At 46.9% G+C, this 18,331-nt stretch overlaps 1 protein-coding gene across 5 annotated transcripts in view; it reads left to right on the top strand.

The window, feature by feature from the left end:
* The window catches only part of spega (striated muscle enriched protein kinase a), a 396,078-nt gene that overhangs the window by 356,047 nt on the left and 21,700 nt on the right, over positions 1–18,331 (top strand). For all 5 annotated transcript variants that reach the window (XM_087989397.1, XM_087989394.1, XM_087989395.1 and 2 more), the window contains one exon: positions 3,631–3,870. In XM_087989397.1, the coding sequence (XP_087845523.1) occupies positions 3,631–3,870 (240 nt within the window). The remainder of the gene's footprint in view (positions 1–3,630; positions 3,871–18,331) is intronic.

Here is an 18,331-nt window from a genome sequence, read left to right on the forward strand (position 1 = left end):
GTGTCCAGTGGAAATTCACATGGATGATCCCTGGAATGGTAGGTCTAACATATGAGGAACGGCTGAGGATCCTGGGATTGTATTCATTGGAGTTTAGAAGATTAAGGGAAGATCTAATAGAAACTTACAAGATAATACATGGCTTGGCGAGGGTGGGCGCTAGGAAATTGTTTCCGTTAGGCGAGGAGATTAGGACCCATGGACACAGCCTTAGAATTAGAGGGGGTAAATTCAGAACAGATATGCGGAGACATTTCTTCAGCCAGAGAGTGGTGGGCCTGTGGAATTCATTGCCGCAGAGTGCAGTGGAGGCCGGGACGCTAAATGTCTTTAAGGCAGAGATTGATAAATTCTTGATGTCACAAGGAATTAAGGGCTACGGGGAGAATGCGGGTAAGTGGAGTTGAAATGCCCATCAGCCATGATTGAATGGCGGAGTGAACTCGATGGGCCGAATGGCCTTACTTCCACTCCTATGTCTTATGGTTAGGCTACATGGACAAGGTGTTTTCCCTGGAGTGGGTGAGTCCATAACTAGAAGGCATAGGTTTAGGGTGAGAGGGGAAAGATATAAAAGAGACCTAAGGGGCAACTTTTTCACGCAGAGGGTGGTACGTGTATGGAATGAGCTACCAGAGGAAGTGGTGGAGGCTGGTACAATTACAGCATTTAAAAGGTATCTGGTATATGAATACTGTATATGTATAGGAAGGGTTTGGAGGGATATGGGCTGGGTGCTGGCAAGTGGGACTAGATTAGATTACTTACAGTGTGAAAACAGGCCCTTTGGCCCAACAAGTCCACACCAACCTTCCGAAGAGCAACCCACCCAGACCCATTCCCCTACATTTGCCCCTTCACCTAACACTATGGGCAATTTAGCATGGCCAATTTACCTAACCTGCACATCTTTGTGACTGTGGTAGGAAACCGGAGCACCCGGAGGAAACCCATGCAGACACGGGGAGAATGTGCAAACTCTACACAGACAGTTGCCCGAAGCGGGAATTGAACCTGGCTCTCTGGTGCTGTGAGGCAGCAGTGCTAACCACTGTGCCACCGTGGGACAGATTGGGAATATTTGGTTGGCATGGATGAGTTGGATGGAAGGATCTGTTTCCATGCTGTACATCTCTATGACTCTGTAACTCAGATGCCAGAAATCAGGCACACAGACGGGAATTGCTGGGGAAAAAAAACTCAGCAGGTTTGGCAGCATCCATGGACAGAAAGCAGAGTTAACGTTTCAATCCAGTGATCTTTCTTCAGAATTCTATCTACCTCTGTTTCAAAAATGTTCAATGAACATTCTTCCATTGCCTTCTGTGGCAAATAGATTCAAAAATGCAGTCCTCTGAGATAAGAGAACTTCTCATCTCCATCCTGAAAAGGTGACGCCTGATTTTAAAACCGCATCCCCTGGTTTTCGACCTCTCCACAAGAAAAGACATTCTTGCACTGGAGAATGGCGACTTTGTACATTTTCACTGTACTCCTGTATTGCTGTACTCAAGTACACGTGACAATAAAATCTAAATCTACATCTAAATCTACCCTTGTCAAGACCATTCAGGATCTTATACATCTCAAACAGGTCACCCCTCGTTCTTCTAAACCTCTGTAAACAAGCCCAATCTGGCCAAATGTTCATCTTAAGACAAGCTGCTCATCCAGGTATCATTCCAGTAGGCCTCCTCTGAGCCACCTCAAATGCATTTAAATCCGTGCTTAAATTAGGAGGTCAAAACTGTGCATAGTGTTTGAAATGTATACTCACCAACTCTCCCCTGTGTACTCATCCCTATATAACAGACCTACTTTATCCTTAGTTTTATATTCAATTCCTCTGCATTAAGTTTCTCCATTTTGTGCTGTACTTGCACAGTAGCTTGTTGGAATCACCCATGAGAACACCTCGATCCCACTACCCCTTGGAATGTTGCTCAGGTGGAGCCTGACAAAGGGGCAGTGCTCTGAAAACTTGTGATTTCAAATAAACCTGTTGGACTATAACCTGGTGCAATGTGACGTCTGACTTTGTCCACCCCAGTCCAACACCGGAACCTCCACATCATTAGGCTCAGCTTTTTATTCAGTAACATTTCACCACCTATCATGTGGAGATTTGAATGTACATCCCCAGAGCAATAGCCCAGTGGCATTATCACAAAACCTCAGTGTCCCCAATTGCTTCTGATGTCATTTACCTCAATTTTCAGAAGGCTTTGTGAAATAGTGCCACGCAACAGGCTTGTGGGAAAAACTACAGGGATTAAAGGGACAGGAGGAACATGGCTTTTTCTTTAATTAATTCATAGGACATTGATGTCACTGCCTGAGACCAGCATTTACATTTATTGCCCATCCCTAGTTGCCCCTTAAGAAGGTGGTAGTGCTTCCTTGAACCGTAGCAATCCATGTCCTGTGGTTGATCTTAGCTCCAAATCCATTGACTACTCCCAAGATACCAAACATTTACCAATTCCAGTTTTGGAAATATTCCACTTACCCCACCCCTCTCTCAACCTCAATCAGGGGAACGCAGGGGACAGAGTTTCACATTTCCACTTCCTTTGAGCGATGAAATGCCAACCACGGACAGACTGGTGTTAATTTTAAACATTAATTTGGGATTCTTTCCCCCGAACATTATGCTGAAGATTTCTGGGAGGAGGTCAGTGCACTTTGGCTGGGTAAGGAATTAACACCAAGATTACACAGACACCTACCAACTGCATTTATCTCTTCACCCCCAAGGCTTCTACCCTCATTCCTGAGGAAGGGCTTTTGCCTGAAATGTCGATTTTCCTGCTTCTCAGATGCTGCCTGACTTGCTGTGCTTTTCCAGCACCACTCTAATCATGACACGAATCAGCAGCAGTCACACGGAATGAAGGAACAGAATGGAGGGGCTGAATGATCTCCTGTTCCCTGAGAAACCTGCCCATGTAGAAACCTCCAGTGTGCTGTATAGTGAGCAGAAGCAAGAGGGATCTATTGTAAAGGGCGGCTGAGTGTAAAAAGGGAAGATTGCAGATTATTAACCCACGGCTGTATTTTGTCTAATTCCATGCAGCGTAGAAGACAGAGACTTTGGATGGGCGGAGGGTGAACAGAAAACTCTAACATTCCCATTCGGTGCTCTCCTCACAAGGGGGAGGGAACTCCCTGCTGGATTTGGGCGTTTGGCTTATGGGCGGCACGGTGGCACTGCTGCCTCACAGCGCCAGAGACCCAGGTTCAATTCCCGCCTCAGGCGACTCTCTGTGTGGAGTTTGCACATTCTCCCCGTGACTGCGTGGGTTTTCTCCGGGTGCTCCGGTTTCCTCCCACAATTCAAAAATGTGCAGGTTAGATGGATTGGCCACACTAAATTGCCCATAATGTTAGGTGAAGGGTAAATGTAGGGAATGGGTCTGGGTGGGTTGCGCTTCGGCGGGTTGGTGTGGACTTGGGCCAAAGGGCCTATTTCCACACTGTAAGTAATCTAATCTAATCTAATTTAAGTATCCATGACTTTAGTGTACAGTGAGAGAGAGCTCAGTCATTAGACCAGTGCTGTCTCTCCGAGGGTGGGCACGGGGGGAAAGGGTGATGTGTGAAGGCTGATGTGTTCTCCTTGCTCTCCAGGGGGCGCTTTGGCGTGGTCCGGGAGTGTAAGGAAAATGCCACAGGGAAAATCTTCATGGCCAAGATCATTCACTACGAGGGGGAGAACAAGCAGGCAGTGCTGCAGGAGTACGAGGTCCTGAAAGCCTTGCATCATGAGAAGATCATGTCTCTCCATGAAGCCTATGTCACCCCTCGATACCTGGTGCTTATCTCTGAGAACTGTCTTGGCAAGGAAATACTCTACAGCTTGATTGACAGGTAGGACCGCTTGATTGACAGCTGGAGAATCCATCTGGCTCTGGGGAAACATCGAGATGGCTCACTCCCAGGATGCTCAGGGAATCACAGTGCAAACATCTCATCTTCAGACTGGGCACTTTACAGCCTTCTGGAGCTTAGTATTGACTTTAACACCGTCAAATTGTGAGCATTAGACTCTCCCCGGGGAGTGTGTCAGTATGACACTCCCATTCCATCGGTTTCTTTTAGATTGACTTGTTGCATTCTCGGTCACCATGTCCACTTCCCACACACCAGTTGGGACTGTCTGTTCTTTCCAGACTGGCAGATAGACACATCATTGTTTTGCCATTCTCCCATTCTGATCACTTAACAGACTCGATCAACACACTTTCTCCAGCAGCCCTGCCTCACAAATATAGCATAAATGCTGTCCCCTCCATGCTTCACTTCAACTGTGATCAATAGTTCTCTCAACATGAAACATTGCTTTGCTCTCTCTGCAAGGATGCTGTTGTCAATACTGACTCACTGCCCGGGGCAGACTCCCAAGAGACACAGCGTAAGTACTGATAGACCCCCCAGGGATACACTGTAAATGCAGGCACACACTACAGGGACACACAAAATATTGACTCACACATTGGGGACAACACCAAACAATGACACACTGCCCAGGTACACAAATTAAGTACTGACTTCCCAGGGATACACTAAATACTGACACACTCCTAGTGACACACTGTAAATACTGACACGCTGCCCAGGGACACTCTGTAAATACTGACACACTGCCCAGGGAGACACTGTAAATATTGACACACCCCACAGGGAGATACTGTAAATACTGACACACTGCCCAGGGACACACCGTAAATACTGACACACAGCCCAGGGAGATACTGAAAATACTGACACACTGCCCAGGGAGACATTGTAAAGACTGACACACAGCACAGGGAAACACTGTAAATACTGATACACTGTCTAGGGAGATACTGTAAATACAGACACTCTCCCCAGGGACACACTAAATACAGACACACTGTCCAGGGAGACACTGTAAATACTGACACACTGCCCAGGGAGACACTGTAAATACTGGCACACAGCCCAGGGACAAACTAAATACAGACACACTGCGCAGGGAGACACTGTAAATACTGACACAATGCCCAAGGAGATACTGTGAATACTGACACACTGCCCAGGGAGATACTGTAAATACTGACACACTGCCCGAGGAGACACTGTAAATACTGACACACAGCACTGGTACAAAGTGTAATTACTGACACACTGTAAATACTGAAATACCGCCCAGGGACACACTGTAAATACTGACACACAGCCCAGGGAGATACTGTAAATACTAACACACAGTGGGCGGCACGGTGGCACAGTGGTTAGCACTGCTGCCTCACAGCGCCAGAGACCCGGGTTCAATTCCCGACTCAGGCGACTGACTGTGTGGAGTAAGTACGTTCTCCCCGTGTCTGCGTGGGTTTCCTCCGCGTGCTCCAGTTTCCTCCCACAGTCCAAAGATGTGCAGGTTATGTGAATTGGCCAGGCTAAATTGCCTGTAGTGTTAGGTAAAGGGGTAAATGTAGGGGAATGGGTGGGTTGCGCTTCGGCGGGTCGGTGTGGACTTATTGGGCCGAAGGGCCTGTTTCCACACTGTAAGTAATCTAATCTAATCCAACAGCCCAGGGAGATACTGTACACACTGACACACTGCCCAGGAAGACACTTTAAATACTGACATACTGCCCAGGGACAAACTGTAAATACTCATACACTGCCCAAGGAGATACTGTAAATACTGACACACAATCCAGGGAAAAACTGTAAATACTGACATACTGCCAAGGGACACACTGTAAATACTGACACACTGCCCAGAGAGACACTAAGTACCGATATACTGCCCAGCGAACCACTGGAAATACAGACACACGGACCAGGGACACAGTGTAAATGCTGTCACACTGCCCAGGGAGACACTAAGCACTGACACACATCCCAGGGAGACACTCTAAATACTGACATATGCCCAGGGAGACACTGTAAATACTGACACACAGCCCAGGGACAAACTGTAAATACTAATTCACTGCCCAGGGACACACTGTAAATACTGACACACAGCCCAGGGAGATACTGTAAATACTAACACACAGTGGGCGGCACGGTGGCACAGTGGTTAGCACTGCTGCCTCACAGCGCCAGAGACCCGGGTTCAATTCCCGACTTAGGTGACTGACTGTGTGGAGTAAGTACATTCTCCCCGTGTCTGCGTGGGTTTCCTCCCACAGTCCAAAGATGTGCAGGTTATGTGAATTGGCCAGGCTAAATTGCCTGTAATGTTAGGTAAAGGGGTAAATGTAGGGGAATGGGTGGGTTGCGCTTCGGCGGGTCGGTGTGGACTTATTGGGCCGAAGGGCCTGTTTCCACACTGTAAGTAATCTAATCTAATCCAACAACCCAGGGAGATACTGTACACACTGACACACTGCCCAGGAAGACACTTTAAATACTGACATACTGCCCAGGGACAAACTGTAAATACTCATACACTGCCCAAGGAGATACTGTAAATACTGACACACAATCCAGGGAAAAACTGTAAATACTGACACACAGCCCAGGGACACACCGTAAATACTGACACACTGCCCAAGGAGATACTGCAAATACTGACACACTGCCCAGGGAGACATTGTAAAGACTGACACACAGCACAGGGAAACACTGTAAATACTGATACACTGTCTAGGGAGATACTGTAAATACAGACACTCTCCCCAGGGACACACTGTAAATACTGGCACACAGCCCAGGGACAAACTAAATACAGACACACTGCGCAGGGAGACACTGTAAATACTGACACAATGCCCAAGGAGATACTGTGAATACTGACACACAGCACTGGTACAAAGTGTAATTACTGACACACTGTAAATACTGAAATACCGCCCAGGGACACACTGTAAATACTGACACACAGCCCAGGGTGATACTGTAAATACTAACACACAGTGGGCGGCACGGTGGCACAGTGGTTAGCACTGCTGCCTCACAGCGCCAGAGACCCGGGTTCAATTCGCGACTCAATCGACTGACTGTGTGGAGTAAGTACGTTCTCCCTGTGTCTGCGTGGGTTTCCACCGGGTGCTCCGGTTTCCTCCTACAGTCCAAAGATGTGCAGGTTATGTGAATTGGCCAGGCTAAATTGCCTGTAGTGTTAGGTAAAGGGGTAAATGTAGGGGAATGGGTGGGTTGCGCTTCGGCGGGTTGGTGTGGACTTATTGGGCCGAAGGGCCTGTTTCCACACTGTAAGTAATCTAATCTAATCCAACAGCCCAGGGATATACTGTACACACTGACACACTGCCCAGGAAGACATTTTAAATACTGACATACTGCCCAGGGACAAACTGTAAATACTCATACACTGCCCAAGGAGATACTGTAAATACTGACACACAATCCAGGGAAAAACTGTAAATACTGACATACTGCCAAGGGACACACTGTAAATACTGACACACTGCCCAGAGAGACACTTATACTGCCCAGCGAACCACTGGAAATACAGACACACGGACCAGGGACACAGTGTAAATGCTGTCACACTGCCCAGTGAGACACTAAGTACTGACACACAGCCCAGGGAGACACTCTAAATACTGACATATGCCCAGGGAGACACTGTAAATACTGACACACAGCCCAGGGACAAACTGTAAATACTAATTCACTGCCCAGGGACACACTGTAAATACTGACACACAGCCCAGGGACACACTGTAATAGTGACACACTGCCCAGGGACACACTGTAAATAGTGACACACTGCCCAGGGAAATACTGTAAATACTGACACACAGCCCAGAGAGACACATTGTAAATACTGACCCACTGTAAATACTGACACACTGTAAATGCTGACACACTGCCCAGAGAGACACTGTAAATACTGACACACTGACCAGGGAGACACTGTAATTGGGGCACACTGCCCAGGGACACTGTAAATACTGACACACTGCCCAGGGAGATACTGTAAATACTGACACACTGCTCAGGGACACACCGTAAATACTGTCACACTGCCCAGGGAGATACTGTAAATACCGACACACTGCCCAGGGACACACTGTAAATATTGACATACTGCCCAGGGACACACCGTAAATACTGACACACGGCCCAGGGACAGGCTCTAAAACTGTAATTACTGACACACTGTCCAGGGACACACTGTAAATAGTGATACACTGCCCAGGGACACTGTAAATACTGACACACAGCCCAGGGACACACTGTAAATACTGACACACAGCCCAGAGACAAACTGTAAATACTAATTCACTGCCCAGGGAGACACTGTAAATACTGACACACAGCTCAGGGAGACACTGTAAATACTGACACACAGCCCAGGGACACACTGTTATCGTGACACACTGCCCAGGGACACACTGTAAATACTGACACACTGCCCAGGGAGATACTGTAAATATTGACATACTGCCCAGGGACTTACCGTAAATACTGACACACAGCCCAGGGACAGGCTCTAAAACAGTAATTACTGACACATTGCCCAGGTACACACTGTAAATACTGACATATTGCCCAGGCAACCACTGTAAATATTGACACACAGCCCAGGTACACACTGTAAATACTGACACACTACCCAAGAAGACAGTTTAAATACTGAAACACTCCACAGAGACAAACTGTAAATACTGACACACTGCCGAGGGAGATACTGTAAATACTGACACGCAGTCCAGGGAAAAACTGTAAATACTGACACACAGCCCAAGAATACACTATAAATACTGACACACAGCCCAGGGACAAACTGTAAATACTCATACACTGCCCAAGGAGACACTGTAAATGCTGACACACTGCCCAAGGACATACTGTAAATACTGACACACTGCCCATGGACACACCGTAAATACTGACACACTGCCCAGGGAGATATTGTAAATACTGACACACTGCCCAGGGAGATACTGCAAATACTGACACACTGCCCAGGGAGACACTGTAAAGACTGACACACAGCACAGGTACAAAGTGTAAGTACTGACACACTGTAAATACTGAAATACCGCCCAGGGAGACAATGTAAATACTGACACACTGCCTAGGGAAATACTGTAAACACTGACAGACTACCCAGGGAGACACTGTAAATGCTGACACACTGCCCAGGAAGACAGTTTAAATACTGAAACACTCCACAGAGACAAACTGTAAATACTACTGCACTGCCCAGGGAGACACTGTAAATACTGTCACACAGCCCACAGAGATACTGTAAATACTGACACACAGCCCAGGGACACACTGTAATAGTGACACACTGCCAAGGGGGATACTGTAAATACTGACACACAGCCCAGGGACACACTGTAGTAGTGACATACTGCCAAGGGAGATACTGTAAATACTGACACACAGCCCAGGGACACACTGTAGTAGTGACACACTGCCCAGAGAGATACGGTAAATACTGACACACTGCCCAGGGACTTATTGTAAATAGTAACACACTGCCCAGTGAGACACTGTAAATACTGACACACTGCCCAGGGATACACCGTAAAGACTGACACACTGCCCAGAGAGACACTATAAAGACTGACACACAGAACAGGTACAAAGTGTAAGTACTGACACACTGTAAATACTGAAATCCTGCCCAGGGAGACACTATAAATACTGACACACTGCCCAGGGAGACACTGTAAATGCTGACACACTGCCCAGGAAGACAGTTTAAATACTGAAACACTCCACAGAGACAAACTGTAAATACTACTGCACTGCCCAGGGAGACACTGTAAATACTGTCACACAGCCCACAGAGATACTGTAAATACTGACACACAGCCCAGGGACACACTGTAATAGTGACACACTGCCAAGGGAGATACTGTAAATACTGACACACAGCCCAGGGACACACTGTAGTAGTGACATACTGCCAAGGGAGATACTGTAAATACTGACACACAGCCCAGGGACACACTGTAGTAGTGACACACTGCCCAGAGAGATACGGTAAATACTGACACACTGCCCAGGGACTTATTGTAAATAGTAACACACTGCCCAGTGAGACACTGTAAATACTGACACACTGCCCAGGGATACACCGTAAGTACTGACACACTGCCCAGAGAGACACTATAAAGACTGACACACAGAACAGGTACAAAGTGTAAGTACTGACACACTGTAAATACTGAAATCCTGCCCAGGGAGACACTATAAATACTGACACACTGCCCAGGGAGATACTGTAAATACTGACATATTGCCCAGGCAACCACTGTAAATACTGACCCACTACCCAGGAAGGCAGTTTAAATACTGAAACACGCCACAGAGACAAACTGGAAATACTGACACACTGCCCAGGGAGGCACTGTAAATACTGACACACAGCCCAGGGGCAAACTGTAAATACTAATGCACTGCCCAGGGAGACACTGTAAATACTGACACACAGCTCACAGAGATACTGTAAATACTGACACACAGCCCAGGGACACATTGTAAATAGTGACACACTGCCCAGGGAGATACTGAAAATACTGACACACAGCCCAGGGACACACTGTAATAGTGACACACAGTCCAGGGAGATACTGTAAATACTGACACGCAGCCCAGGGACAAACTAAATAGTGACACACTGTAAATAGTGACACACTGCCCAGGGAGACACTGTAAATTCTGACACACTGCCCAGGGACAAACTGTGAATACTAATTCACTGCCCAGGGAGACACTGTAAATACAGACACACAGCTCACAGAGATACTGTAAATACTGACACACAGCCCAGGGACACATTGTAAATAGTGACACACTGCCCAGGGAAATACTGTAAATACTGACACACAGCCCAGGGACACACTGTAAATACTGACCCACTGTAAATACTGACACACTGCCCAGAGAGACACTGTAAATAATGACACACTGACCAGGGAGACACTGTAATTGGGGCACACTGCCCAGGGACACTGTAAATACTGACACACTGCCCAGGGAGATACTGTAAATACTGACACACTGCTCAGGGACACACCGTAAATACTGTCACACTGCCCAGGGAGATACTGTAAATACCGACACACTGCCCAGGGACACACTGTAAATATTGACATACTGCCCAGGGACACACCGTAAATACTGACACACGGCCCAGGGACAGGCTCTAAAACTGTAATTACTGACACACTGTCCAGGGACACACTGTAAATAGTGATACACAGCCCAGGAACAAACTGTAAATACAGACACACAGCCCAGAGACAAACTGTAAATACTAATTCACTGCCCAGGGAGACACTGTAAATACTGGACACAGCTCAGGGAGACACTGTAAATACTGACACACAGCCCAGGGACACACTGTTATCGTGACACACTGCCCAGGGACACACTGTAAATACTGACACACTGCCCAGGGAGATACTGTAAATATTGACATACTACCCAGGGACTTACCGTAAATACTGACACACAGCCCAGGGACAGGCTCTAAAACAGTAATTACTGACACATTGCCCAGGGAGATACTGTAAATACTGACATATTGCCCAGGCAACCACTGTAAATATTGACACACAGCCCAGGTACACACTGTAAATACTGACACACTACCCAAGAAGACAGTTTAAATACTGAAACACTCCACAGAGACAAACTGTAAATACTGACACACTGCCGAGGGAGATACTGTAAATACTGACACGCAGCCCAGGGAAAAACTGTAAATACTGACACACTGCCCAGGGCGATACTGTAAATACTGACACACTGCCCAGGGACAAACTGTAAATACTGACACACAGCCCAAGAATACACTATAAATACTGACACACAGCCCAGGGACAAACTGTAAAAACTGACACACAGCCCAAGAATACACTATAAATACTGACACACAGCCCAGGGACAAACTGTAAATACTCATACACTGCCCAAGGAGATACTGTAAATGCTGACACACTGCCCAAGGACATACTGTAAATACTGACACACTGCCCAGGGAGATACTGCAAATACTGACACACTGCCCAGGGAGACACTGTAAAGACTGACACACAGCACAGGTACAAAGTGTAAGTACTGTCACACTGTAAATACTGAAATACCGCCCAGGGAGACAATGTAAATACTGACACACTGCCTAGGGAAATACTGTAAACACTGACAGACTACCCAGGGAGACACTGTAAATGCTGACACACTGCCCAGGAAGACAGTTTAAGTACTGAAACACTCCACAGAGACAAACTGTAAATACTACTGCACTGCCCAGGGAGACACTGTAAATACTGTCACACAGCCCACAGAGATACTGTAAATACTGACACACAGCCCAGGGACACACTGTAATAGTGACATACTGCCCAGGGAGATACTGTAAATACTGACACACAGCCCAGGGACACACTGTAGTAGTGACACACTGCCAAGGGAGATACGGTAAATACTGACACACTGCCCAGGGACACATTGTAAATAGTGACACACTGCCCAGGGACACTGCAAATACTGACACACTGCCCAGGGACCTATTGTAAATAGTAACACACTGCCCAGTGAGACACTGTATATACTGACACACTGCCCAGTGAGACACTGTAAATACTGACACACTGCCCAGGGATACACCGTAAGTACTGACACACTGCCCAGAGAGACACTATAAAGACTGACACACAGAACAGGTACAAAGTGTAAGTACTGACACACTGTAAATACTGAAATCCTGCCCAGGGAGACACTATAAATACTGACACACTGCCCAGGGAGATACTGTAAATACTGACATATTGCCCAGGCAACCACTGTAAATACTGACCCACTACCCAGGAAGGCAGTTTAAATACTGAAATACGCCACAGAGACAAACTGGAAATACTGACACACTGCCCAGGGAGGCACTGTAAATACTGACACACAGCCCAGGGGCAAACTGTAAATACTAATGCACTGCCCAGGGAGACACTGTAAATACTGACACACAGCTCACAGAGATACTGTAAATACTGACACACAGCCCAGGGACACATTGTAAATAGTGACACACTGCCCAGGGAGATACTGAAAATACTGACACACAGCCCAGGGACACACTGTCCAGGGAGATACTGTAAATACTGACACGCAGCCCAGGGACACACTGTAGTAGTGACACACTGCCCAGGGAGATACTGTAAATACTGACACATTGCCCAGGGAGACACTGTAAATAGTGACACACTCCCAAGGGACATACTGTAAGTACTGACACGCTGCTTAGGGAGATACTATAAATACTGACACACAGCCGAGGGACAAACTGTAAATACTGACACACTGCCCAGGGAAATACTGTAAATACTGACACACAGCCGAGGGACAAACTGTAAATACTGACACACTGCCCAGAGAGACACTGTAAATACTGACACACTGTCCAGAAAGACACTGCAAATACTGACACACAGCCCAGGGACAAACTGTAAACACTGATACACAGCCCATGGAAACACTGTAAATACTGACACACAGCCCAGGGACAAACTGTAAATACTGACACACTGCCCAGGGACAAACTGTAAACACTGATACACAGCCCATGGAAACACTGTAAATACTGACACACAGCCCAGGGACAAACTGTAAATACTGACACACTGCCCAGGGACACACTGTAAATACTGACACACAGCCCAGGTACACACTGTAAATAGTGACACACTGACCAGGGACACACTGTAAATACTGACACACAGCCCAGTGACACATTGTAATAGTGACACACTGCCCAGGGAGACACTGTAAATACTGACACACAGCCCAGGGAGACACTGTAAATACTGACACACAGCCCAGGGACGCACAGTAAATACTGACACACTGGCCAGGGACAAACTGTAAATACGAATTCACTGCCCAGGGACACACTGTAAATACTGACACACAGCCCAAGGACACACTGTTATCGTGACACACTGCCCAGGGAGACACTGTAAATACTGACACATTGCCCAGGACACACTGTAAATAGTGACACACTGACCAGGGAAATACTGTAAATACTGACACACAGCCCAGGGACACACTGTAAATACTGACACACTGCCCAGAGAGACACTGTAAATACTGACACACTGCCCAGGGACGCACAGTAAATACTGACACACTGGCCAGGGACAAACTGTAAATACGAATTCACTGCCCAGGGACACACTGTAAATACTGACACACAGCCCAAGGACACACTGTTATCGTGACACACTGCCCAGGGAGACTCTGTAAATACTGACACATTGCCCAGGACACACTGTAAAAAGTGACACACTGCCCAGGGAGATACTGTAAATACTGACATACTGCCTAGGGACACACTGTAAATACTGACATACTGCCCAGGGACAGGCTCTAAAACTGTAGTTACTGACACACTGTCCAGGGAGACACTGTAAATACTGACATACTACTCAGGGCGACACTGTGAATACTGACACACAGCCCAGGGATACTATGTAAATGCTGACATACGACACAGGGAGACACTGTATATACTGACACACATCCCAGGGACAAATTGTAAACACTGACACACTGCCCAGCGAGACACTGTGAATACAGACACACTGCCCAGCGACAAACTGTAAATACTGATACACTGCTTAAGGAGACGCTGTAAATACTGACACGCCGCCCAGGGACAAACTAAATAGTGACACACTGTAAATAGTGACACACTGCCCAGGGAGACACTGTAAATTCTGACACACTGCCCAGGGACAAACTGTGAATACTAATTCACTGCCCAGGGAGACACTGTAAATAGTGACACACAGCTCACAGAGATACTGTAAATACTGACACACAGTCCAGGGACACATTGTAAATAGTGACACACTGCCCAGGGAGATACTGAAAATACAGACACACAGCCCAGGGGCACACTGTAATAGTGACAGACTGTCCAGGGAGATACTGTAAATACTGACACACAGCCCAGGGACACACTGTAGTAGTGACACACTGCCCAGGGAGATACTGTAAATACTGACACACAGCCCAGGGACACATTGTAAATAGTGACACACTGCCCAGGGACACTGCAAATACTGACACACTGCCCAGGGAGACACTGTAAATACTGACACACAGCCCAAGGACACACCGTAAATACTGACACACTGCCCAGGGAGACACTGTAAATAGTGACACACTCCCAAGGGACACACTGTAAGTACTGACACGCTGCCTAGGGAGATACTATAAATACTGACGCACAGCCGAGGGACAAACTGTAAATACTGACACACTGCCCAGGGAAATACTGTAAATACTGACACACTGCCCAGAAAGACACTGCAAATACTGACACACAGCCCAGGGACAAACTGTAAACACTGATACACAGCCCAAGGAGACACTGTAAATACTGACACACAGCCCAGGGACAAACTGTAAATACTGACACACTGCCCAGGGACACACTGTAAATACTGACACACTGCCCAGGGAGATACTGTAAGTACTGACACACAGCCCAGGTACACACTGTAAATAGTGACACACTGTAAATACTGACACACTGCCCAGGGAGATACTGTAAATACTGACACACAGCCCAGGGACAAACTGTAAATACTAATTCACTGACCAGGGATGCACTGTAAATACTGACACACAGCCCAGGGACACATTGTAATAGTGACACACTGCCCAGGGAAATACTGTAAATACTGACACACAGCCCAGGGACAAACTGTAAATACTAATTCACTGCCCAGGGATGCACTGTAAATACTGACACACAGCCCAGGGACAAACTGTAAATACTAATTCACTGACCAGGGACACACTGTAAATACTGACACACAGCCCAGGGACACATTGTAATAGTGACACACTGACCAGGGAGACACTGTAAATACTGACACACAGCCCAGGGACACATTGTAATAGTGACACACTGCCCCGGGAGATACTGTAAATACTGACACACAGCCCAGGGACACACTGTAATAGTGACACACTGCCCAGGGAGACACTGCAAATACTGACACACTGCCCAGGGACACACTGTAAATAGTGACACACTGACCAGGGAAATACTGTAAATACTGACACACTGCCCAGGGAGATACTGTAAATTCTGACACACTGCCCAGGGAGACACTGTAAATATTGACACACTACACAGGAAGACAGTTTAAATACTGAACCACTCCACAGAGTGCCCAGGGACACACTGTAAATTCTGACACACAGCCCAAGGACACACTGTTATCGTGACACACTGCCCAGGGAGACACTGTAAATACTGACACATTGCCCAGGACACACTGTAAAAGTGACATACTGCCCAGGGAGATACTGTAAATACTGACATACTGCCCAGGGACAGGCTCTAAAACTGTAATTACTGACACACTGTCCAGGGAGATACTGTAAATACTGACATACTACTCAGGGAGACACTGTGAATACTGACACACAGCCCAGGGACAAATTGTAAACACTGACACACTGCCCAGCGAGACACTGTGAATACAAACACACTGCCCAGCGACAAACTGTAAATACTGATACACTGCTCAGGGAGACGCTGTAAATACTGACACGCCGCCCAGGGACAAACTAAATAGTGACACACTGTAAATAGTGACACACTGCCCAGGGAGACACTGTAAATTCTGACACACAGCCCAGGGACGAACTGTAAATACTAATTCACTGCCCAGGGAGACACTGTAAATACTGACACACTGCCCAAGGAGACACTAAGTACTGACATACTGCCCAGAGATCAACTGTAAATATTGACACACGGACCAGGGACACAGTGTAAATGCTGTCTCACTGCCCATGGAGACACTGTAAATACTGACATATTGGCCAGGCAACCACTGTAAATATTGACACACAGCCCAGGTACACACTGTAAATACTGACACACTACCCAGGAAGACAGTTTAAGTACTGAAACACTCCACAGAGACAAACTGTAAATACTGACACACTGCCTAGGAAGATACAGTAAATACTGACACACAGCCCAGGGGCAAACTGTATATACTGACATACTGCCCAGGGAGACATTGTAAATACTGACACACAGCCCAGAGAGACACTAAATACTGACACACTGTCCAGAGAGACACTGTAAATACTGACACACAGCCCAGGGACACACTATAAATAGTGACACACTGCCCAAGGAAACACTGTTATCATGACACACTGCCCAGGGAGACACTGTAAATACTGACACATTGCCCAGGGACACACTGTAAATAGTGACACACTGCCCAGGGAGATACATGTAAATACTGACATACTGCCTAGGGACACACTGTAAATACTGACGTACTGCCCAGGGACACACCGTAAATACTGACACACAGCCCAGGGACAGGCTCTAAAACTGTAATTACTGACACACTGTCCAGGGAGACACTGTAAATACTGACATACTACTCAGGGAGACACTGTGAATATTGACACACAGCCCAGGGATACACTGTAAATGCTGACATACGACACAGGGAGACACTGTAAATACTGACACACATCCCAGGGACAAATTGTAAACACTGACACACTGCCCAGCGAGACACTGTGAATACAGACACACTGCCCAGCGACAAACTGTAAATACTGATACACTGCTCAGGGAGACGCTGTAAATACTGACAGGCTGCCCAGGGACAAACTAAATAGTGACACACTGTAAATAGTGACACACTGCCCAGGGAGACACTGTAAATTCTGACACACTGCCCAGGGACAAACTGTGAATACTAATTCACTGCCCAGGGAGACACTGTAAATAGTGACACACTGCCCAGGGAGACACTGTAAATTCTGACACACAGCCCAGGGACAAACTGTAAATACTAATTCACTGCCCAGGGAGACACTGTAAATACTGACACACTGCCCAAGGAGACACTAAGTACTGACATACTGCCCAGAGAACCACTGTAAATATTGACACACGGACCAGGGACACAGTGTAAATGCTGTCTCACTGCCCAGGGAGACACTGTAAATACTGACATATTGGCCAGGCAACCACTGTAAATATTGACACACAGCCCAGGTACACACTCTAAATACTGACACACTACCCAGGAAGACAGTTTAAGTACTGAAACACTCCACAGAGACAAACTGTAAATACTGACACACAGCCCAGGAACACACTGTAAATAGTGACACACTGACCAGGGAGACACTGTAAATACTGACACACGGCCCAGGGACACACTGTAATAGTGACACACTGCCCAGGGAGATACTGTAAATACTGACACACAGCCCAGGGACACACTGTAATAGTGACACACTGCCCAGGGAGACACTGCAAATAGTGACACACTGACCAGGGAAATACTGTAAATACTGACACACAGCC

Source organism: Chiloscyllium plagiosum, unplaced genomic scaffold, assembly GCF_037043375.1.
Source record: "Chiloscyllium plagiosum isolate Xiang-an unplaced genomic scaffold, Cpla_swu_hap1 HiC_scaffold_7, whole genome shotgun sequence".
Classification (NCBI taxonomy): Eukaryota; Metazoa; Chordata; class Chondrichthyes; order Orectolobiformes; family Hemiscylliidae; genus Chiloscyllium; species Chiloscyllium plagiosum.